Below are 25305 nucleotides of genomic sequence, written 5' to 3' on the forward strand. Positions count from 1 at the left end.
CTTTATTTTTACCAGAAAACATAGTGCGAAGTAAAATGAGGCAAGGTGGCTTTGTGTTGCATGTTTTTTTTAAGAAAAGAAACTAATGCAGGTGGAGACTTTTCTTAAAGCTGGTCAGAGTGATGGCATTTTTTTTTAATTGGGGTACTCCATTTCACTGCACACAGAACAGAAAAATAAGTTAACATATTGGGGTGATTGATGTTCATGAAGTAAGATGTTTTACTGACTAGGCTAGTTTTCACAAGCTTCAGGCTAGTAGGAATGTTCAGACTTGTACTGGTCACAATCAGTACTGTGGGGGGAAATTGTGGGTTTTTGGTTGGCTCTTTTTTTTTTTTTTTTAATTATGCTTCATCTGAAAATAAAAGCAAGTTTTATTTATACACTAATACCCAGATGCTTGGTGGAATGTTTCCAGTTTGTGTCCTGTAGTTGTAATCTTATAGATAAATTATTTCTGACTTTTTGGTAGTATAAGAGTGAGGATTTCTGCACATTTGAGTATCAGCCATCTGTACAGGAAGAGAAAAATACCTGGCATTTAGTTAGAACAGCTGGAGTCAGAAGCCAAGATATCATTAACCTGTCCTATAACAGACTTGGGGTGCATATAAGTAGGGTATTTAGATGCTTTAACTGAGTTTAGGGCCATCTAAATGGCTTGGCGTGCAAGCGTTCACATTAATCTAAAGTTAGTTTTTGTCAGATGAGGTTAATTTTAGATTGGCATGGGTTAACTTGACCTAAAATGGATTAACTCCAACCTAAAGGATGCTTGTACCTGTCCCCAGCGGATCCCTGGGGTTTGGAAAGGCCAGCCACTCTCCACAGCCCCAGGGCTATGCTGTTTTTACCCCTGGATGCACCAGCCACCCCTGTAAACCCACTGGCTCCCCTTCTCCCCTCCTTCCATTACTTGCCTCCAGTTGCCTACACCTCCTGTCAAAGGGCAGATGCTTGCACAAGGTGATCCTGACTCGGTTATAGGTGACTTGAACTAAGCCACCTAAACATGAGCCGGGTCCTGTAAACACTTGTACACAGCCTTAGATGTTTGAATTGATTTGTCTAATTTTTGCTTTTTGTACATAAATGGGAGAAAATTTTCTCTGAGTTCTATTGTTATTCCATTTTTTTCCAAACTGCTTTTAAGACTGAAATATTTCCTGGAATAAGATAACTGAACAGTGATGTAATCAAGGGAATGTTAGGATCCACCCTTTTTGAGTGCTGGTCATAGTTGAGCATTATGCTTCGGAGGTTCTTCTAAGGGACAAAATAGTACTTTTTCTGGTGCCCTTAAGCTTGAATTGGGATACTTTTGTGTTACATGACAACAGAAACTTGTTCCTATTTTTTAGAGGTTACAGTTAGCCCATAGCAGTGATTCTCAACCTGTTTAGACTTTAGATGCCCCTCCTCAGAAAATGCCAGCTCTTAGTTTTCACTTTAATTTTTAACTATAGAAAAATAATAGAGTAATTTTTCTGTTGCAAAGAACTCAGACTGCAATTGGTCAAAATGTTTTTAACCTTCTGGATTTCTATTTGAAATCTCAGGGTTAGTTTATGAATCATGTTTGCACACCCAGTAGTTCTAACATTGTGTGGCACCTCATGCCACCTTTGACAGGATCTCTAGGCAATCAAGGGCATCGCAGTATCCTTGGTTAGCAAACACTTGCCTGTGGGTTATTTGGTGGCTGGTTTGCAAAAGTGCAGCTGCTCAATAAATTTGTTCTTTGAATCTGCAAGGCAATATACAGAAGTGTAGTAAAAGGTAGCATCAATAATATCCATTAACCTAAAAATAGAATCTTACTAAATGTTAAATTAGTAAACTGAAAGAAAATTCGTTTACATAGGAGTGTCAATCATATGGCCCGCAGGCCAAATCTGGGCCAGGGAACTGTTGTATCCGGGCCACTGGTAGTCCAGTGGGCTATGGGTGCATGTCCTCTACTCTGCTGCAACACACCCCTGGCACTGCTGACTGGCCAGACCCCCATCCCACTGGGAGCTGAGGGAATGCAGCTGTAGTCCTCTTGTGGACACATTCTCTCAGCTCCATGCTGCAAGAATGTGGCTCCATGCAGCCTCATGCCCCTGGACCCATGCTACCACCTGGCCAGTGCCACCCTAATGTGGCCTCATGGATCTAGTCTGGGGAGAGCTCCTGCAGTGCAAATCTAGCCCAGGGTTAGTTTGACACCCCTTAACTGCACAGAACTATATTTGTGTGTCTAAGTATGAATTGAGTGCTTGTTTGGTTGAATTTCTTTCATAAAAAAGAGACGTATGCCCCCAGCTAATGACAGGTGTAATTTTCTCAAGCTGCCTTATCTGTGTGTGGCATAGAGAGACCCCTTCATTTTGAAATAATAATTTTGTTTTAGTTTTCTGTCCTGTGTTGAGGATGCTGTGAAATGTTAACACTTGTTTCCTAGGAGCTCAAATTGAGACTCCAGCTTGCTTTATGAACTTAAGCATCAAAACCTAAAAGCAAGTTTCATATTTTGCTCCAGCAGCACTGGAGGTGGGACCCAACCAGCTTGCGCAGCTCTGCAGGGATGGGGCGCAGCCACCCTGTCTACGAAGGGATGCCGCCTGGCTGGGGCAGGATGCCTGGCTCAGAGCTTCTGCTTGGTCTCTGCATGAGCTGCAGCCACAGGCTGTTCCCTGGGCTCTGGAAAGAGCTGCCGCAGCTGGTGCTCGGGGCCGAGCCAGCCGGGAGCCTGCAGCGCGGCGGCTCTGTGCAGTGCCTGCCCTAGCCCTGGCCCCTTGAGGGGAGTTGCGGGTGGGCAAGGCTGGGACCCTGGCAGCTGAGGCAGCCGTGGTGGCTGTTCCCAGGCTCCAGGGTGTTCCCATGACCAGGCCCCTGCACTAGGGATGGCTCTGCCCTGCCTGCACTGTGCCCACAGTGCAGAGAGGCTGATCCCAGAGAGGGAAGCCCCCTGAGTCCGGAGCCCTGCCGTAGCCAGGCAGCATCCCCACGTGCACAGGGTGGCTGCGGCCCATCCCTGAGGAGCTGTGCAGGCTGGGCTAGGCCCCACCATGTGTGCCGCTGGGCACCCCCACCTGCCTACCCACCACAGCTTGAACCTGCAGCAGCCCTCAGCTTCCTAAGGGTCCGACAAAGCTGGCTTGTCTGGTGCATCCTCCTACGCTGCCCAGACCCTGTCCCGACTGCCTGGCCCCAGCACTCAGCACCTCAGTGCTGCCCCAGGTGGGACAGGGCATCTGCTTGCCTGGGCAGCTCCCTCCAGGGGCCAGCCGGGCTGGAGGGTGCAGCCTGGGAGCACAGACAGCCTCCCTGCCTGTGTTCTTCCGGCTCTGCCCTGGGGCCTGGCGTGGTGCTGCAACTTGTGGCTGCACAGGAGAGCCCAGAGCAGCAACTTAAAAAAAAAAACAATTTGTTTGCATGCCTCCCGGCATGCCAGGAAAAATGTCTCCGCCACTAATGGCATGTGTGCCAGGGGTTGCATACCCCTGATCTAGTCAGTGCCCATCTGAATGGGATGTCTCATTTCCTAATCACTCTCATTTTGCTTTAGACTGGATGGTTGTTTTAAGTATATCACAACTGAAGATAGGTGATTAGTTTGTGGAAGATTTTTTTTTGTTGTTTGTGGGGGGGGGAGGGAGGGCAGGGTAAGAGAGTAATGAAGTAAGTAACCAGTAGATTTTATAATTTGAGATATGCATCTTAGGTTTAACATATGAGGGGGGTAGCAGCTCTGGTCAGATATCATCTGGCATATTTGCGTGTAGGTTCTCATTGGAAGAAAGTTGTCACATTTAAGCAAATCATTTTCAATGCTGGAATAATTGATTTACAAGAGCAAATGACAAGATAACAGAGTTGTTCTCCACCTGAGTCATCGCCCCCCCCCCCCCCCCCCCCCCCCCCGGTTTTTGGTTTTCAAAGAGAATGAAAGTGCATATGGAATTTTTATCAGTATAATTTATTCTGTACAGAATAAAATTTAGTATTACATTCATTTTAATGTTCTAGACAATGTGCCATAAAATGTTCTCCAAAATACAAGGTGAATATTTTTGTGTCGTCGGGCTATAAAGAGAACCTTCGAAGATAATTATTCCTTGATATATATCTCAGATAATTGTTTTATGAAATTTTATTATTTTGATACTTGTGAGAGATATTGTTGTCATCTGATTATAAACAACACTCCTATTGGGGAGAAATATTTTGATCAGTCAGCAAAAAAGGAGGCAGGAGAGAGGGGGAGAGAATTCCTCAGGATAGTGTTCACTTTGGCTAAATTCCCAAAGCATCTAAATGCTACAGCTTGAAAAACCTGCAGGTGCTTGGACTCTCAATAGCAGCCTTAGATGGGAAGCCTGGTCACCTAGAGACAAAATCTTGGGAATCTCTCATGTTGGTTACAGCTCTGCCTACTAAGCTACAGAGATGTGATCTCTCCCCCAAACCAGGGAATCTTGCACCTGGAAGGGTGGAGGATGCCCCAGCCCTTCCAAGCTAGAGGGTATCTGGGGCAGGGAGGTGAATCTGGGTCTGATTTAGGCTAAAGAGAGCTTTGAACCTGGGCCTCCCATTTCCTGGGTGACTGCCTTAATTGTTAGACTGTTGTATAAAAGGTGGGTGACTCACGTAGCTGAATTAAAAAGAACAAAACGAGAGCAAATGTGACAGCATTTTGTGAGGGGCCCTGTCCTGTGGGTGAGTAACTTAATATTCTTAGAGCTTAGATCAGTGGTGTTCAACTTTTTTGCCCAGCAGGCTGGTTGGCTTATGCCCGGTCTGTCTGTGGACTGGATTTGGCCTGTGGTCCTAATCAGCACCTGGAGGGATAACAGCAAGGCCTCATCCAGCTGCACGAGGGAAGGGGGCTTGGCTTGACCCCAATCTGGCCCCACAGAGGGGGAGGGGATGGAATTGTGGCCTGGTACCAATCCAGGCACTGAAGGCTTGGGAAATTGGCAGACATGGAGGTGTGGCAGATATTAATTGTCACTGTTCTTCCGCCACCAAATTTCCTGACTGTGGGGCATGCCATGGGATGGCTCTGTGAGCCACATTTGGCCTGCAGGCTAGAAGTTGAGAATTCCTGGTTTAGATGAATAGCAAATAGATAAATTTGTGGATTTCCAGGAACTTGATCAGCATTGAATAGGTTCATACACTGTATAAGTGCCACATGGGCATCTTGGAGGTGGGTTAAGAGAGGTTGATTTACTGGCATGATATGGTGATGCTGTCTAAAATTTGTGGTCAAGAGACTTTAGTCTATTTGTACAACATCTGTCCACCAAAAATTGAAGAAATACAAATGTGGACTTACAGCTCTTGCAAGTTTTGAGAAAAGGGGTGGCACTAATGCATCCATCTCTAAAACCATCAGTCTTTTGGGCCTGAAGCAATGGCCTGCACAATGGTTGTCTTGTTCCTGGTCATCTTCTGCTGCTTGATAATGACAGTACTTGCTCATGGTGTCTTATACTGCCTCTTCTATCTCTTGTTAAAGAGAATCTCTTTGGCTTTTGGTCTTTGTGTTATTATTAATATACCATACTTCTCATACTCCCCCTCCCCACCTAATTCTAGATTAACCTACTTGCTGTAGCAGAAAAACAAGTTGTGAGTTGATGCCAGTAGTTCTGTGGATTAAACTGTAGAAAAACTTCCTAGGAATTGTAAAAATCTTCCTAGGGATTACTGTTTCAGCAACAACAACAACATAAATCCAGAAAAAGCTTTCAGACACATTTTGCTGTTTCTACTGTCTGAAATGTGTTTATGGTACTAAAAGCTTTGCCGGGACAGTATCCTGTGCAACACAATATTAAAAAAAAAAATAAAAATCTTCCTTTCCATATAGGAACATACTGAGAATATTACATACTGTTCCAGCTATGTAAATGGATGTCTTACAAAAGATTTTCCTTGTTACATTACATTAATTTGCCTAGCAAATGAAGTTGCTCAGCTTCTTTTATTAGTATGTGAAGCATATTCTTTTGAAACTATGACCCATAGCACTTTTCTGCTTTGGAAAAAAAAAGTTCAAGAAAAATCAGTAACCTGAACATGTATAAACCACATTCTGCAGTACTTTGTTTCCTTATTCATGAACTTTTTTTTTTTTTTAAACCTATGAGATTCTTAGGCTTGAATATGTAATGACAACACTTAAGACAAAACTCCAGTAATTTTAATTATTGAGTTCTGTAATTGTATATATCACAGTAAGGTCAAAACTGACTGTGTAGGATTCTTTACTGCAGTTGCAGTTACACCTCATAATTTTTGAAAGCTGTCTTAAGTTATCAATAATGCCATATGTTTGTGAAAGTTGACTATTTGCCATGGAAGGATAGAAATCTTGTATCAATGCCTTAAGGAGAAATTGTTCAAGTGGGATTTTCACTGTTGGCCTAAGTCAGTAGCGTTTAGCACGTGCATACAATGCACATTTTGAAAATCTACATATTCTCAAGTACTGATCTTTTATTGTTTTATTTTATTTTTAATTTGACAGTGTCACATTCTTCTTAGTCCTATCGTTAGTTCATTTCCATAGATTTTGATTTTTGATCATTAAAAGTTTTGGATTTAGCCCTGTTGTGTTCAGTAAAATCCTGGTTCTTTTATCACTTACGTACGTGATGAACTTTAAGCATTTGCTTCTGTGTATCCAGGATGGAGTCTTGATCCTTTCCACAGTTGCATGTCGAAGACTACTAAAATTCTGGGTAATGGTTAATACTAAACCTTTTCATACCAAACCTCTCTTCTTCCTTAAGTATCTGAAGCATTTGGGTGGGAAGTGTAAAATTTCAAGTATAGTGAAATGAGACCGAAGTGTCTTGGATCTCTTTATCCAGGGACTTGAGTGTTCTTCAGTATGTTTATTTTTTTTTTCAAATTGTACTTTAGAAACACAAGTGCCAAAGCTTTAATCAAGTAGTTAATAGGTAATCTGTACCAAAATTATTTCTCAATAAATGCTTTTTTGCGCCATGAAAATTCCTACCACTGATCTTTTTCCTTTTAATAACTTATTAACTGAAGATAAAAATGAGAGTTAATTGAAAGAACTGTATTACAAGAGGTACCCATCCCTTGAAAGCTTCTGTGTAATGCTGGTGAAGAAGGAAATCAGTCAGGTCCAAACAATGTAACTTTTATTGCTTTCCTCCAGCAATAATAAACCTTTGTACCTCAGTAAAATTTTTGTTTGCTTTTTCAAAAGGACATGGTCAAGGATATTAGTCCAAATACTTTCTTTGCCAAACATCTTAATGCAGTAATGATTTGCATCAGAGAGTTCCTTTTTGAAAAACAATGGGAAAATAACCTGGAAGTGTTGATAATTTGTTTTAAAAAGACTCCTATGTTTTCCTATGAGCAACATCTATATGCTATGTAGATAAAAGATTTTACATGATTTATTTACCTTACTGTTTGAATAAGTCTTCCTTCTGTTCTTCCATTTTCTGTCCTTCCTTCCTCTTGCAATTGTTTGTAATTTATTTCAGCTTTATTTTTGCCCCCTAAAGGACTAGAAAAATAGAAAATAAAGTTTTGAGTGGTTGCTGTTTGTCTCTTTCCCCCACCCTCCCAGATTTAAGTGTAGCTGGGGCCAAAGTACTTGAGAAATGTCCCCTGTAAAATGAGAAGAAGTATAATTTGTTGTGTTGTACAGCAAGTTATAAAACTTACTTTTAAAAAAAATTAACAGAATAGTTGTATGTACAGCAGAAGAAGACTTGCTCATGGTAATTAATATACTTACTATCTCCAGATTAGATTATTCCTACATACCTGCCTAGTTTTAAAGATATGTGGGAATGGGGGAGAGAGTGATCAGAAACCAATTTCAGTGATCAGAAACTCATTTAAAACTAACAGAACAGATGTTCAGTGCACATAAACCAGTTTAGAAATGGCTGAAACTGGTTTGAGATAAACCTGGTTGAATCCAGTATCAGACTTAACCAGTTTGACTCAAACTGGTTTATGTAGTATCTGTCCCAGACCCCTTCCTGGTTTAACTTAAACCAGAGTCCCCCAGCATCCTAGATGTTTTGTAGCCCTGGGTGAGGCTGTCTGCTCCAGAGAGCTGGGCTGGCCCTCCCCTCTGCTCCCTGGCTGGAGCTCTGGCAGAGATTGCAAGTACAGTAGCATCTGCCTGGCTTTCCCCTGCCTCTCCACCCCCCACCACTCCCTGCTCAAGCTGGGATTCCCCCCTCCCCTTTGCCACAGCATGGACCATAGCCAGCATGTGGTATGCTAGCGTTAGGATCGTCAGCTGAGGGTACGTGTACCCCCAAGGGTACTTTGAAAGGTCCTAGGAGGGTATGAGGGGGCGGATGGGGTGGAGTGCTGCTACCCCACACCGTTGCCTCACAGGAGCAGGGCCATAATGACATCATACTGCTGCTGCTCACTACCCCCTTGCTCTGTGTCTGGCCACTCACCACCCCACTCCCCTCCAAGGGTACACGTATTACAAAAGGTTGAAAGCTCCTTGCTAGCTAATGCTGAGAGGTCTCTGTGTAAAGCAGGCTGGACAATGTCTGCTTACGGCTTTTTGGAGCTAAGAGAAGAGCTTGAACTGATGACAGGCTTTTGTTTTCTTGATGGGCTGATAAACACTGTGTAATTCCCTTCTGTGTAAGTAAATGCTGTGTAATTCCCTGATGGCTCCACTGTTGGTTAGGAGCAGCTAAGGCGAGATGGGGAACCCCTTGCCTACTCAGAGCATCATGCTGGGGCCTGGCCAGGCCCCCTCTTCAGCTTAACACTGTGGAAGGGAAGGGGGGGGGCTGCTCTAGCATCCCCCAGATTCTAGCCTGAGCCACTGCAGGCAAGTGCAGTCCAGAGGGGATGTCTTTTCAGTTACAAACTGGTTCAGCCTAGCCAGGTTAGATTAGCCTGCAGAGATTGAATCAATTCAGGCTTAGGCTTTTTGAATATCTGTCCCTAGCCTTTGAGAATAATCAAAACCGAGTGAATTAGGCAACAAATCCTTCTTAACAGCAGCTCACAAACTTTAGAGCATCGCTCAAAAAAAACCCCCAAAATGTGAAGGATCATTTTTGGGGGGTCATGGTCAAAAAGACAGCATTTCTGGTATAGCGTTATTAAGAGAACTTTGAACAAAAGAGAGCTTTATAACATAAACATTTGTGGACTGATTTCACCCAGAGTAGGATCAAGAAGAATCTAATCTCTTTAGAGCTCTTGCTGCTTGCACACATTTTGCTGTTTTGTGTGTCCCCATGCATATGTGTGCATCGTAGTATACATTGTTTAAATTCTTTGTAGACAGACACATTAAAGTACATACAAAAATACTAGTGACTTCAAGATGCTTTTAAAATGAAAAGTGAAAGTGTCTGGCTTTATTTGAAGGAAGATTTATTCAACTGATAGTATAACACCGTGCATTAAAAATAGACAAATAAGACTCAAATACAATGAATGAGTTACCCCTGGAGTACAAAATCCATATAAAAATGGAGCTTGGATGTGTCAAATTTGTCTAAAAGGTCTTGATGTCCAACTAATTGGAAAAAAGAAACCCACATCAAATCATCTGTTTCTGGGGGAAAACAAAACCCTTATTGTATGGCTGACTACAAGAAATTCTTGAGCGAACTCAAGAAAATATTAATATTAAAGTAGTTCTGTGGAGCCTAATTGAATTAAATTTTATGTTGTGGATTTAACAGAACTCTTAGAAAAGCAGAGGGAGTCCAAAGCATACATTTTTAAACTTGCTTTTTCTTCTTTTCTGACTAAATTATACTTTATGCTCTTTGACTATTATTTTAACTTGAAACACCTAATTATTGGACTGTCAGTCTCACAGGCACCAGTCTTTTTTTTTCTTTTTTTAGTTTACTATGTTAAATATTCCTTGGTTCTAAAGTATAGCAGGCTCTGTTAGTCTTTTAGTGTCCATGTTATCTTAAGATCAAACACCAGGTTTTTATTATTTGTTTGGTGTTGGCAACATTTTAAAATATATTGTTTCTACAGTGACCTTTTAATTCAATTAAAGTAGTTCAGAGCTGATTTGTTAGGTTAAAGTAGTAAAGGTTTACTAATTACATTTATGAAAGTGTTTAACTGTAGTTATTTCTACAAGATTTTGTGGTTATAATGTTTATGTACAATTGCTCCCTACAAAATTTTTACATGTAATGTTTAAATGGCAAAAGTAAGAGTAATAAAAGGTTTCTGGGCATTTCACTTTCATTGTGGAAGAAAAGTTTCTTAAAAACAGTTTGTAGTATATTTAATCTTTCATTCCAAGCAGAAGGGCAGAAAAGTAGAGCCTTTATCTCATTTTGAAATGTTTTTAATTCAGTGTTGGTACATGTAGAATCTGGGTTCTTGTACAATTTACTATAAAAAATCAAGTACGTTTTTAAAATTCTAAATAGGGCTAAAAATGATAGCCATTAAAAGACAGTAGTGTTTCTGAAAGCAGACTGGTAATTTTTCTCCTTTGTTACCATATCATATCTCTAGGAGATTGAAAAGCACAAAACCAGGTATTCACATATACATTTTAAAGGACATTTGAACCAATCCTAAGTCTGGAAGAAGTATTACTTTTTAGGGTGTCTTACAGAAAACCAAGCAAGTCAAAAAATAATTGTCTAGAATTACGAAGGACCTTCCTATGTGGGTATGGGGGAGACCCAGGGGAGGAAAGTTGGGGAGACTTCACTGCTTGTTTTCCCCCTTCCTCCCCGTCCCCCCTCTACCTGGAATTTTTTTTTTTTCTCTTGGACTTAAGGAATAGAGGTAAGAGAAGTGGCTTCAAACTGAAGCAGAGGAAATTTAGCTTGGAGATTAAAAGAAGCTTTCAGACTATGAGGGTGGTCAAGCATTAGAACAGTTTATGTAGAGAAGTTGTGGTCTTTTTCAGGGCATTTTCAGGAGTAGGTGAGACAGACTTGGCTGGGATGGTTTAATCAGGGATAATCCTGGCTTGAACAGGGGGCTGGGCTAGATAACCTTGTTAGGTCACTTCCAGCATCACTTTCCTGTGATTGTATCTTGTGCCTGAGTACCCTCAGAGTTAGAATTTTTTTTCCTAATCTTCAGCCTAAATTTCCTCTTCAATTTTCTCTTTTGCAGTTTGAGGCCATCACTTCTAGTCCTGTTCTCTACTGCCCTTCAGGTGGTTGAAGGCTGTTATCAAATCCACCTTTAATCTTCACTTCTCCAGACTAAATAACTCTTTCAGCCTTTCCTCATAAATCATGCTTTTCAGGCCTCCTAATCTCTTCTGTCACTTTCTACTAGATTCTCTCTAACCTGTCCATACCTTTCTTTTGTTGGGCCCAAAAGTGAACAAAGTTCTCCAAGTGAGGTCTTACCAGTGTTGAACAGAGAGGAAGAACCACTTCCTTTGATTTGCAAGAGATACTGCTGTTAATTCACTCCTGTTCACTGCTGGCTTTTTTTTTTGGCAGCAAGAACATGCTGTTGGCTCATTTAGTTTATAGTCTACTGTAATCCCCAGGTCTTTCTCTGGAGTACCCATCCTAGCCAGTCATTCGCCAATCTGTGTTTTGTGCATGCACTTATTCTGTCTCAAGTGGAGGACTTTGCACTTGTCCTGGCTGAATACCGTATGATTAATTGCGGAGAATTTTTCCAGTCTATTCATGTCATTTTGGATAGTAGCCCTACCCTCCAGAGTATCTGCAGCTCCTCACAACTTGGTGTTGTCCACAGATTTACTAAACATGCAGTTAATCCCAACATCCAAATCATTAATTAAGGCACTAAACAATCCTGGGCCCAGGACAGACCCCTGAGGAACCCTGCTTGATACCTCCTTCCAAATAGACACTGAGCCATTTATGTCTACTCATTGAATACAGTGATCCTAGTTCTCTGGGTACTTCACAGTGGATTCTTAGAGGACCTGTTCCATGATGTTTCCATGCATCAAGGTCAGAGTTACTGGTCTGTAGTCCTCTACTCTTTCTTAAAGATATGCACTGTTTGCCCTTTTCCAGTTGTCTGGGACCTCACCCAACCTCTACAAAATTCTCAAGGTGGATAACCAATGGCTCTGAAATTACCACAGCCAGTTCCATCAGTACCCTCTAGTGCATGCCATCTGGCCCTGCTGACTTGAAAACTTCTGGCTTCTCTAAGTAATTCCTAACTTGTTGTGTCCTTACTCTAAGCTGATCCAACTGGCTATATATCCATTTTACAGCACTCACATCTAGTCTGTATTTCCTTAGCTTAGTAAAGAGTGTCATGGGAGAAGAGTCTTGAAGAAAAGTCAGATCCATTCACATCGGACTAAAAGCTAGTGCAGGAAGTAAAAGGCAGAATTGCAGAAGAAAATATCTTTTATTTACATCTTCCTGAGAAATTTAATTTTAATACAGTGTCAGTTTGCTTCAGAAACTGTTGTGGTTAAAGTAAAAAGATTTAAAGTAAAATCGGATTTCAAGTAACTTTACATCTCATATTACTTTTTTGAGACTAGCCTTCCTTCATACAAGTATTTTTGAAAGCTGATAATGCAAGTGTCTCGCCTTAAAACAGAGGTGTTCAAGTAATTCCTTTTTACTGCAAATGTTTTCTCCCCCTTTCCTGCCTAGATTTGAAAGGTTCCAGGCAAGTTGCTTAAGATGAAGAACATTTTAATATATCTTGGAAGTGTGTATTTTATACTTGGTTTCTGAGGTTAGCTTGACATTAAAATTGGACAGCTGTTTTGCACTTATACATTTCTGTTAGTGAAATAACTAATTATTGCACTGGGATGCCAACAATAAGAACTTGAATGACAGATAATTCTTAGGCAAAGGATGAGTAAGTGTTCCATATATCTCTGAATTTATAAGCTAGGAAAGAAATATTTGTATGATCATCAAGTGTTGTAACACAGTTGTAGAGATATTTGGTCCATTGAGTTTGTTGTTTAATTTCAGACATGATGCAACAAGTTAGTTACTATAATGGTTGGCTGTTGTTATATCATGGGCCTAATAAAGGTCCTTCTGAACAGTTTTTTGGGGGCTGCTAAGAGTCTCTCAGACTGTGCTGTTAAGCTTTTGTTAGTTTTAGTATATATTCTAGCATTGTTTCTTTTCTTGGTCTCTTAGGGTGGGTCTGTTACACCATTTAGAGTAAACACTGAGGCTACAAACACATTTAATTTATCTTGGAATAAACCATTTTATCCTGGGACAAGGTGTAGTCATTCAGACTTCCATGTCTGTTGTCTGGAGATAAATTCTGAAAAGGTTCATGGGAGAAGTAGTGCTAACAGTTTATTGGGGCATTGCAAAGGACATCTGAGGATTATACCAGGATTGCATCACTGAATCAATGGCAGAAAAGCAACAGTGCATTCAACCACTCCCTAGATCCTGATTAGAAGGACAACATGTGTGTATATGCCAATCTTGAGATATTTTAGTTCCAGAGCAAACAGACACTTCTTCAGGGACAAATGCAGTGCCTGTTTCTAGCCTGAGTCCTCCTTAACCATCCTGAATCATGTGGGCTGTCCATCCCTGTTTGTCACCTTTCCAGATATAGAAAAGGAGACAAGTAATGAGCACACTGATTACTAAAAGGGCTCTGCTTGAGCTCTTCTGGGAATTACTCTGCCTGATTCTTGTTTTTCTTCTGTGCTTGGCTTTGTTTACAGGCAGTGCTGATCGAAAATAGAGTACAGAAAAGCCAGTAATCGGGTACTGGCAGAATTCCTATGTTCAGGTGATTATTAAAGACATTTTAGGTTTGGGTAGGAGAGCTTGATCTCAGGTGCTGATGCCAGCAGAACTTCTAGGGGTAATAGATGGCTACCAAGAGCTGATTGTAAGGTTTCCTGCAGAAGATGGTGGGCCTGGGAAGAAATTAAGAAGCAGTATGGCCATATACTCTGGCACAGTTCCTCAATATAAACTCTGCCTGTTATCCTCTTTGTCCATTTCTTCTTTCCTAAAACTGCTGGTAAGATCTTCCTCCCTCTGAAATGATTCTGACACCAATTAAAACAAAGCACTCCTAATTTTAGCATATGCTTGTTCAGTACTCTACCATTATGAGTGGTTTACAATTTCCTTTTTTAGGGAAATGCAATAGTAGGAATACAGATTACACAGACTTTGCAAAAAGGTATTCTTAAACAATTAATTACCTTTCACTTCAGACAGCACATGAGAGATACAGATGTAGACAAACCCAATAAAACACCCATATTGCTTTCCTTGTCTTGGTTCTTTCACTACTCTGAACATTTTTGAGTTTAACTCAGAGTCCTCTGTGGTTCCCAGAATCTCCCCCATTCCCCTTAAAAACAAAAATTAAATTTAATGGATGTTTGAGCAGGAGGATCTTTGTATCCATAAGAGTAGTTCGTATGGCCTTGAAAGGATGGAAAAGAAGAACAGTTAGCCCTAGTTTGTAGAAAAAGGTGCAGGCAAACTGGGCTGAGAGAAGTTTTAATGTAAAAATAAACAGCTCTGTGAAACTTTCTTCAAATTGTATATAGGTTTTGGCTTTGAGATTTTTTTTCTTCTGAAAATAGGTCAGCTTGAGTGCATATGAATGTGGTTCTGGAATTGTGTTTACATGAGATGAACCTGGTTTAAGTCAGTTTATGCTCAAGATTTATCTAAAGTACAGTAATGCATTCATGCATTGCCTTTAGGGGAATAATGAGAAATGTAAAACTTTGTTAAACACAAAGGAGAGCTAATGGAGTGATTCAGAAGCTATTTTTTTTCAGTGTTCTGTATGTTATAGACATATAAGCCTCTGAGTCTGTCTGCACAAGATGCTTTGAGCGTAGTAGATTAATTCTACTGTGCATTAGCACAATAGGCAAAACTTGTCCTAATGCACAATAGAATAAGTCTATTGCGCATTAGTGTCACAAAAAAGTGTGCGCCAGTATAGTGTTGATTATGGCACATTAAGTTTAGTGCCTCTAATTATAGGTACTAAACGTAATACGCCGTAATTATGACACATTAATGAACTTGTAGACGTACCCTGTGATGTAGTTATTTTAAATGCCTTTAACTTGTGAAGATGCACTTCTTTCCTTTTGAAGAACAATTTTAAGTTGGTTTCAGTGGTGAATCTTATGTAATATAACATAAATATTTGTGTTCTTAGGGTTGAATTGTATTTCTCTGTACATCTGCGTAGCAGGCTACATGGCTGTTTTTGGCCGCTTCTTTACTCTTTGGACATGCAAGTCTGTACAGTTAGACTAGGGGTAGTCTGTGCCTATATACAGCATATAGCCAAGCTATACATGTACCTCAGTGGAAAACTTGGGAATTAAAAATTCACTGTGCTGGGAAGTCAGAGGTGCAGATTCAAACCTTCTTTTGGTGAGGTATGGCCTAGAATGTGGGTTTCTGTCATTGGTAAGTGTCTAACCATTTAGCCATTGAGGCTAAAACATAGTAGGGCCCACCTCTTTCCCAACACTTGCTAGTCCTGGGATTTTGATTGCCTACATTTTCAGGAATGAGACACTGGTGCACATATGTAACAGGCATGTGCATGTAGCTGCTTGTGTGTGGCCTATGTACAACCTACTTCACATACACAAGTCTTGTATTCATTTGTGGGTCTGTGGTGTGGAGGAAATAGAGCTTCTACCTGCATTACAAAGCATTTTGACACTTAGAAAACTAACAGTTGGATACATAAAGGGAATTCCACCCTTAATTTGTTACGTAAAAAAGTTAAAAACCTACAAGCTATAGCATTATAGGTGGATATCTAATGAAAGGAAAAGTCCTAAGCCATATAGAGTTTTTAAAAATATTTCAGTAGAGCTGGGGAAAGGTTTCTTTTCCACTGAAGACTTCTTTGACTGCAAGTGACTTTTTGACTTGCTTAGTAACGCTTCTAGATTTTGGACAACTTGAATATTTTGTTGCAAATATGTATATATGTGTGAAGGGTGGAGGATCAGTTCTTTAGTGGTCAGACCTCTCTCCTGAGCTCTTCCAGTCTCCCTTTCCTCCTACCCCACTTAAGCCACTTGGAACTACAAGTTCTCTGTTGAGGGTAGAACCAAAACCAGAAACTAGCAGGACAGAGAAGGTCCTACTGGCCATCTGTTGTGGCTTCGCATCTTTAAATGAAAAGAATAAAATGCTTGAAGATCTTACCCTGGGATAGCTACATTTTAAAAACTGACCTATGTCTTTTGTGGTTGTTGTTGTTATTTCTGTTTTGATTTAACTTTTATTTTGTAACTTTTTTGGGCTTTCCCTGCATTTTTGGGATAAACTCAAAGAAAAAAGTTGAGTCTTGGCTCATTCTTATTTACATTTACCTAATATTGATGATTATAAAAAAAAATCTATTTGACCATTATCTGACAATATTTGACCACAGTCGTTTGACTGGGTGTGTGGGTTCTTTTTTGGGACTGGTCAGATACTCATCCCTAGTTTTACATTCCCTTAATTTCTTCAGAAAGTTCTAGGAAATGTTGTTTTGTTTTGTTTTTTCTGGTAGAAACAGATTATTGTTCACTGATGGTTTGAATTTTGTCCCTTTTGAAGTGTATCTGTACTTCTAGTCCTAGAAAGTCTGGAATTTGTCTTCAAACATAACAGAAACATTCTTTCCTCTCACCAGTGTCTTTACTGCCTTCTGCATTTCCACTTACTGCCTACTTCATTTTGAGGGCCTTTGCTTACAGGCAATTATGTCTATCATTTTGATGGGGAAAGTGTGTGCTAATTAAAAAACAAGCAAACAAAGTCTTCCAAGAATAACTGTTCTCAATGAAATACCATTTTTATGATGTGCATACTTTGTTTATTCTAAAAATGTGAGACTAACGTGCAGTAACCAAGCAACATACAGTCATAGTCATTAACCTGCCAATGTAATAATAATGCTTCAGAGTAAATTTCCCAAAGTTCATCAAGATATAGTACGTGGGACCACCAGAATTGCTCTGATCGGACTAAATATAGCATTTTATGTAGCGTTTTAATTATAGTTGTTACAGATCTTTAAAAGGCATAATAATCAAAGTGAACATGTGGACCGGACCACAGTCCATTATTTCAAGATGATCATAAAGAAGCATTTTAAAGTTTATTAAAATATTTATTTAAAAAAACTAAAATTATATTAAATACTTTAATGAAATGCTAAATCTAAAATCCAAAAAAAATGTTTTTTAATTACTAAAAACAACTTTATATACTTAAAAAGTATGTTGTACTGAAGCCAAGTCGAGTGTTTGGACACTTAGGTGCTGAGAGGGAAGGCTAATGTGATTTTTTTTTTTTTTTTTTTTTTTTTTTTTTTTTTGTGTAGCTTCCAAGAGCTTAGTAGAGGCCTTCAAAAGAGAACAAGGGACAGTGGATTATCTTATCCCACCTTCTGTGTTCTGGATGGAGGGACCTTCGTACAGTCCCCTGGAACCCAGCCTCTACCTTTTGCTTTGTGTCATGGGGTCTGACTGTTTCTAATTTGGGGGTTCCCTGCAGCTGTGAAGAAGAGGTCTGAATTTCATTCCAAGGAAAAATTACAGTGATATTTACAGCTATAATCTTGCCTTCCCCTGCATGGATGAAATAATCGTTTTTGGGTTTTTTTGTTGCGACCTATAAAGTAATGCGGTGGGGAGGGGGAGGGAGTACTCTAAAAGAATCAATAGCATAAGATGTATGAACAGTTTGAGTTTTAGTAGCAAATACTCCTGTCCATCTATCTCTGCTTAGCTGCTTCTCGTGACATGCTGAAAATATGTGGAGAAAAATATGTATTAGAATGGGGCAGGATGCGTAAGTACAAGAGCATATACACAAACAGTACTTCTATTGTATTTCTGTCACTTATAGATTGATTCTAATTAGGAAGAGCTAAATTAGTAATATAAACCCCTCTTCCTTGGCTCCATATTGTTTTCATCTGCCTTGACTGAAGAAACATAGATGGGATTTTCTTTAGAGGTCATAATACTTAAGTCTCTTTGTGGATTTCTGTAGAGTGAGCGGAACTGATTGGGTTGGAAAGCCTAATATGTACAGCTAAATCTTCATTACAGATTATAAGAGGTGGATATTTTGTTTTGATGCATTCAGAAAAGATTTTGATCACGTATGCTGGGAGTCGTATATGCCTCCATTTTTGTTGCCACTGTTTACCATAAGCTGGCTTACTAGATTCTTTGATACTTTTCTGCAAGAAGCTTTGAGCTTGGCTAGAAGTAATTTTAATACTCTAAAAATTGATTTCTGCTTTCCAAAACAAGTGTGAGATTTTGTTTTGTTTACTACTAGCATAGAGAGAATTATTATCACTTACTTGCTTCACAGCTGCTTGCTATAGCCTGTGGATTACTTTTATGAAAAAGACCTTGCTTCATATCACTTGTCAAACAAGAAAACTGGTTAGGGAAGTTACACATGCATGCCTGTCTTATGGGTCTATCTGGTTTTCCCTGGGTCTGATAGGGTAGATGTTTGCCACAAGTATGGAATAACCTTGCCTAACTTTATAACTGTTGGTAAAGGATTTTAAGCAGAAGTCATATTACATAAGTGAGACTATTGTCAGGATGCTTTGGGGATTTTGGGCATTCAAATCCAATCTTATTTGGATTTGAGATAGGAGTAGTATGGAAAATTGTAATAAAATTGCAAAATAAAGATTCAGCACCCTAAATAGGACAGTTCCATGGAAGATTAGATTGGTACCTACAAGAAGCACGGAAACAACTAGATGAGTCCACAAATACACACAATTCATTTATATTATTATTTGTTTAAGTATTATTTGTTTAAACACAAATAAAAACAGCATTCACTTGTGGTGTTGATGTCCCTTATTTATTCAAGGACACTTTTGGAAATGTGAATGTCAGTCCTGCCATTCCTGCATTAATTTTTAATAGCTTTATCAGTGACCTAGTTCTGAAATACAAACTCAGTGACTTCACTGGTATTTGTAACTTGTAACTTCTGGTTCCTACTTCTAATATAATAGTCTTTATTAGCTCCCAGGATATGTTTTGTATCACAGGGTAGAATGCTTCTTTTTAAAAGCTCCACTTAAGTAAATTTATTTATTATTTCAGCTGTCCAATAATATACAGAGCATTATTAGTTTTAAATGCATGCAAGAAATAAGGATGTTTGAATGAGAATAGTGCCTTACTGCCTAAGCCCACCAGGAAAACAAGTTTGTTTACAGGTATAGTCATATAATGTTACTGTATTGTTAAGGGATTTAGTCACATGATGAATTTCCCAGGGTAACCTAGTGACATACTGCAATATGTTAGTAAGCGTTCTATGAGTCCTGTTTACAATTTTAGTAGTTAAATAACTGTAATTTAGGGCAGGTGTGAACTCAAAAACTGCTTTGTTAAAACCTTTTTGTTTAGAGGAATGTAATTGTTTTCATGGGTTTGCTCTGTTACAAATTTTGGCTGCATATTTCTAAAACTTGTATCTGAATATAACTGAACTCCCAGATGCTGTTTCTATAAACTGAGTTAGTGAATTGTACTTTATGTTCTTACGGATAATTTAAAGCAAACAAAGTGGCTGTTTGCTTTACAAATTGTTTGTTTTAACAAATGTCATGTTTATATTGTTCTCAGATATGTTTGGAGGAGCTGTTAAATGAAACGAAAATATTGTAACATGCAAATAAGCATAGTAAAAACACACTATCAAAAGTACATGTTTAATGTTGAGATAAATTGGGACCTCCAACTCAAAAAGAAGTAGTCTGTATTGTATTTTATCAGTGCTATCATTAAATTGCACACATTACTAAATTCTCTCACAAAAAGCCAACTCTCACCTACTTGCAGCATTAATAGGCAATTGCCTTCAATTTGTATATATGAAACTGATCATTGAGACGTGGGCCATACATTTTTTTTTGTTGTTGCCTCTGTAACGATGCTTGTATGGAAAAATCTGACATTTTAAAATTTGGTGCAGTGTGTCTGAGAGAACTTCTTTTTTTTTTTAACATGATCTGCCCTTTTGCCTTTTTTGGAGTATAGTATGTTATACAGTTCCTATACATTCTTAAACAAATACAGCTGACTGTCAGTAAAGACTTTCTCTGCATTGAGGCAGGTTTGGGGCAAAAACAAATTTTTGTCACTACTTGTTTTATGAGTTGTATTGCATTAAATTGGTAACTTGTTTCTTAGGCTATTTCAGACGCTTTTAATGTAAGTACAATGCCTCAAAAGGGAGGTTAGCAATTGACTGAATATTATTTCATAAATATCTTTACCTTTGAATTTTAAAAGAATATTAATCTGTTGCAGTAGTTTGGATTATTTAATTTAGGTCCTTCGTTATATAAGTATATCTAATGATGCTTAAATGTGTGAACAGGTAACAAAACTGCCTAAAGAAATTATATTGTAAAGCTTAAGCATGCTTTAAAAAAAAAGGATCGTGATAAACTACTTGTTTATGCAGAGCACAGGAGAAAGAGTAAACTGCAATGAGGGGAATTTTAGTTTGGACAGAAAACTTTCTAGTGTTGGCTAAATTTAATCTGGACAGATTACCTAGAATCTGTAGTGTTTCTATCGCCAGGCGTGATGTAGGGGGTGCATGTGCATCCCCTGAGCATAGTGGTGCATCCCCTGCAAAAAGACGCCACCGACACTTGCCACCCCGCTGCCGACACTGCTTGGGGCGTCTGTGAGTTGTCCACAATCGCCCCTGGCCGCCACCAATGCTGCTGGTGGCACCTGCGTGTTGTCGCTGCCTCCGGTCGGTGCTCACCACTCCCTCCTCCCCCTCCCTGCTGCCGACAGTGCTGGTGGTATCTACAGGAGCTTTGCGCGTACTGCCACTGCTCTCCTGCCACCACCAGCGCACCCGTGCCCAGCCAGCCTCTGGGGACATGCGCTGTTCATGTCCATCACTGGAAGGTTTTAAGGAGTATAGGTTGTAGCCGTGTTGCTCTAAGGATGTAGGCAGACAAATTTATTTGAGTAAATCTGATATCTTTTATTAGGCCAACTCAAATTATTGGAAAAAATCTTCTTTGTAAGGTTTTGGATACATTTAAAGCATTTTACAAACGCTTGTATGAAATGGTTTAGATGAGTACGCTTCTGCCTCGTGGAGGGAGTTAATCTAGATGACCTCCTGAGGTCTATTTCACACACTGACGTGCACCATTTTTTGTCACTACCTTTCTTCAATCAAAATCACTAAATCTTTCTTAAAAGATGCACTGGGCTTATGAAACAATTTAGATATATGAAGCAAGCACTATAATGCCTGTAGCAATCTAGTGCTTTGATCTTTGTGTTTTCATATTTTTTTTATTAGCTGCTTATATATGTATTGTCCAAGTGTAAGTGTTTGTAAAACATTCTTTAGATGTATACTCGAGAGAGAGGGGGAGAGAGAGAATTCTATAAACAGTTGTTATACAGAAACATTTTGGATGGAAGAAAGGTAATCACAAAAAGTCTCCTTTGAGTGATAAAGCATTTTTTTTTAGTACAAACTGTTTTTGCAAAAGTGGGTCACCTTGAAAATTAGCGTTTTTATGCAATATATGGATAAGGCAACACTAACCACTGAATATCCAAACTGGTAAGATGAACATTGTTTTTTATTTTTCCCTGTAGTACACATTTTTCCATCTATAAAGTGGTTTTCTAGGTTTTGTTTATTTATGGTAATTTCTTAGTATTATTTTTAATCTGATGGAAACTATAACTTTATTGCCAGAATATATGAACAGGGCTTTCTGTAATAATAAAGGATTCAGCAAATAGTATTTTGAGTCTTTCTTATTTGTTATTATGTATGCACCATTTTATTTTCTGACATTCTTAGTTTAAAATGTAAGGCTACCAAAATAGACTAATCAAAGCAAAATATTTTTTGGTATCTTTTACTTTAAAATAATATTCCTCATGTTGACATTTCAAACAAGCTTAGTGAACCAGTGTTGGTTCAAAAGGCAGTTGGCTGATTTGTATTTTTTTCCCCTTTTTGAGGGGGAGGGAGATCTTTTGAGATAATGGCTTAATTTTGATTATATTGGTATACAAAATTCCAGTCAGTTTCATGGCTTCTCTGTATTAAGCACTAGACTTCATAATAGTCCACTCATTGCTTTTACATAAAATATTTTTTCTTCTGTATTTTACCTCTACTTCTGAATCTGGTGAGAATTTCTTTTTTCCATAAGCAGCTGTATCTGGCTTAGAATTGTAGGGCATTTTTTTATTCCCATTTTTGTTGCAATACAAGTAAAGTTTTCTGAAAGTAAAGATGGGCAGCATTTCATTGTCTTTTTTCATTAGTTTGATTGAATATTAACATTTTTCAAAAATATTAAGACTTTGGGACAAGAAAAAATGTTGATAATTTGTAAAATGGGTTGCATCTATTCAAGCTATTAGTTGACAAATTTATTAAATTTCTGCCTCTCTTCATATAATTTTTAATAGCAAATGTTTGCCCATTTGACATTTTTGTTCTTTAATTTCCAGGCACAGGTACTTTTGGGCGGGTTCACCTGGTGAAAGAAAAAATGGCCAAACGTTACTTTGCACTGAAAGTAATGAGCATTCCAGATGTCATTCGGCTAAAACAAGAGCAGCATGTGCACAATGAAAAGTCAGTCTTAAAAGAAGTCAACCACCCATTTCTGATCAGATTGTAAGTTTTTCTTCAAACTTCACTTTTTTCCTTTGGTGTTCAATCTATTCAGTGTCATTTTTAGACAAAGACAAAACCAGGGGCCACGCTTACCAGTATGTTCTTAAGGCTATGTACAGACGTTCAGTTTCTCCTGGAAGAATTGTCATTACTTTGGTAGAAACCACAAGTGTGCAATGGCCAATAAGCTGAAGGGTGGCGTGCAACGGGAAGCAGGCTGGCTGGGACCTGTGCTCAGGGAGGCTCTCCCAGAGGTAATGGAGCAAAATCCTCCCTGCTCCTAGGTCCTACATTTCAGAGCTGGAACCTTAGCACAGGGAGCAGCACTGCAAGTACCCTGCCTGCTTCCTGCACTGGAGTTCCTGGTGTTAGCAGCAGGTGGGAGCTCTGCCTCTTTCCCTCCCAGAAAGGCCTGAGAGGGAAGGGAGCAAAGCACCCAACCCCTGCCCCAAGCTGGGCACTGCCTGGTTTGGGAAAGAGGTAGGGAGCAATGACAGGTACTTCTCTCCCCTCTGGATCAAGTAAGGGAGAGGAGCAGCCATCCTTGTCTCTTGCCACTTCCAAGCTGGACACTGCCAGGCTGGGAGTAGTGACTGGGGGTTTCACCCAGTGCTTCCTCTACTGCACTGCTGAGGCAGGTGCAGAGAGTCTTTTTTCTTTATGCTGTCTTTCCCCCTGGGGACCAGAGGGTGGAGCAGGCACTTCTCTCTCCTCGCCGTCTCCAGACTGGAGTCACCCTGGTTTCAGGAACTTGGGAGAGAAGGGAGGAGGGCAGCTGGAGACTGAATGTCTGTAGTGCTCCCTTACCCAGAAGGATTTCTACCAACAGAAATTTCTCAAAAATTTCCACCATCAGAAATTAATGTTTGTTCATGACCTAAATGCTCTATGGTGCTTTAATGATGTAAAGCAGCTGTAAATCTGTATGGACTAGATAGTTAATTTCAGATTACTGCTACTTTGCAACACCCAAAGAGCACAGGGCACCTGGGGCATCCTGGAGAATCCAGCTGCACACTCCTTTGTCTGAAGCTCCTTGGTTTTAAAATAAACAAGTAACTCCTGATAGGAAAACATGAATTTGGTCCTCTGCTGTTTAAAAATCCAAAGGAAGATGGATTTCTTTCCTTCTACTCTTAAAAACAAAAACCAAAAACCTGCAGAAAAACACTATAACAAATGCAAAAAAGTTAAATAAAATACTTTTGAAAGAGGTTACCATGCTTTGTTACATTTACATGTTAATTATAGTTATTTTTAAAACAAATTATGAAGATACAAGTTAATCACATTGTAAAATGTTAATATTTCCTATGTGAAATGAGTCCATTTGTTCCTGTATTAAGAGCTACAACTGCTTACACTGCTGTTGGCCTTAAACAAAAAGGTCATCTGTTGAAAGGACATAGGAATGGAACTAAAGATTCACATTCACATTTGGAGGAAGCCACCAATGATAGAGGACATTTGCAGTGCTGCCTTTTGAGGTGTTTTTACTATGCACAGTATAAAGCACAAAATTAGAGGCCAATCTGCCATGTTTCAAAGCCAATTTATTCTGGTCTCTTTCCTAATAGATGTGTGGATTCTCAGTCTTCCAGGAATACAGCATTGCAAGTGTGTAGTGTGTAAAGGATGGGTTTTTGACTTGGATGCAGATTTATTAAATCACATAGCCTGGCTCCTCTGCCCCATGAATACACATGTGGATGCCACTGAAATTAGCATTAATGTATCTGCTTCTTTGTAATGGCATGTGTTTCCCCCTCACTCAGCTGATTCCACCCATGTCTAGTCAAACTAGACATTCTTCATCCCTTGTAATATTAATGCAGATACGCAAGTATAGATATGGAGATCTGAGATTCTGTAATGGAGAGCAGTGCAGTAGTGAATCCAAATTGAATGTAGAACCTGCAGTTTCTTAAAGGCATGCAACTTATTTTTTAGAATGCTGGCCTCATTGTGACTTGCAGTAAAATATTTACTGTAAAACTATCACATGTTTGAAGTGAAAGAGCATGATTTTAAATATTGAACCAATAATTTATCATAGTGTTCCAGCTGAAAGAATAATCAGTGTTTCTTGCTTCCCCAAGGGCAGAAGAAAAAAAATTATTTTAAAATATTATGGTTAGCTCATTAGAATGGCAAATTGCCAGGGCTTTCTACAATGGATGGAAATTAAACATGTCAGAGTTATTGTATTTCTCTTCTCCATATGGTAATGTCAAGCTTTGCTGTTGCTTTTAGCAGGTAGATTAGTCTATCTCAGAGCAGGAGAAAAACAGATAAAGTTTGAAAGCAAGGCAAGAAATGCTAGCATTAGCTATATCTGTTTAGGGAGCTGATGAAAGTTAAATTAAAAATAAAACTGTACATTTTAATTGTACATTTTTCTTGCTTGTACTATGTCTAGCATAATAGGAGCAAATCTTGATTAGGCCTGTGTTTGCTCTTCTAATATGACAGCTGACAGTGGACAGTCACAGCTACAACATAATGTTTACACAGCTGTATACAATACTTATTATTGTGCTGGACATATCAGACTGTGGTCATGATTGGTAGAACTTATTTGTGTAACCACATATAAGACCTTTGC

The 25305-nt window shown here is 39.3% G+C and overlaps 1 protein-coding gene across 2 annotated transcripts in view; it reads left to right on the forward strand.

Annotated features, from left to right (window-relative positions):
* The window catches only part of PRKX (protein kinase cAMP-dependent X-linked catalytic subunit), an 84480-nt gene that overhangs the window by 14280 nt on the left and 44895 nt on the right, over window positions 1-25305 (forward strand). For both annotated transcript variants that reach the window (XM_090064096.1, XM_090064088.1), the window contains exon 2: window positions 22532-22700. In XM_090064096.1, the coding sequence (XP_089920222.1) occupies window positions 22532-22700 (169 nt within the window). The remainder of the gene's footprint in view (window positions 1-22531; window positions 22701-25305) is intronic.

Source organism: Crocodylus siamensis, chromosome 1 (genome assembly GCF_052110815.1).
Source record: "Crocodylus siamensis isolate JL-2025a chromosome 1, ASM5211081v1, whole genome shotgun sequence".
NCBI classification, from domain to species: Eukaryota; Metazoa; Chordata; order Crocodylia; family Crocodylidae; genus Crocodylus; species Crocodylus siamensis.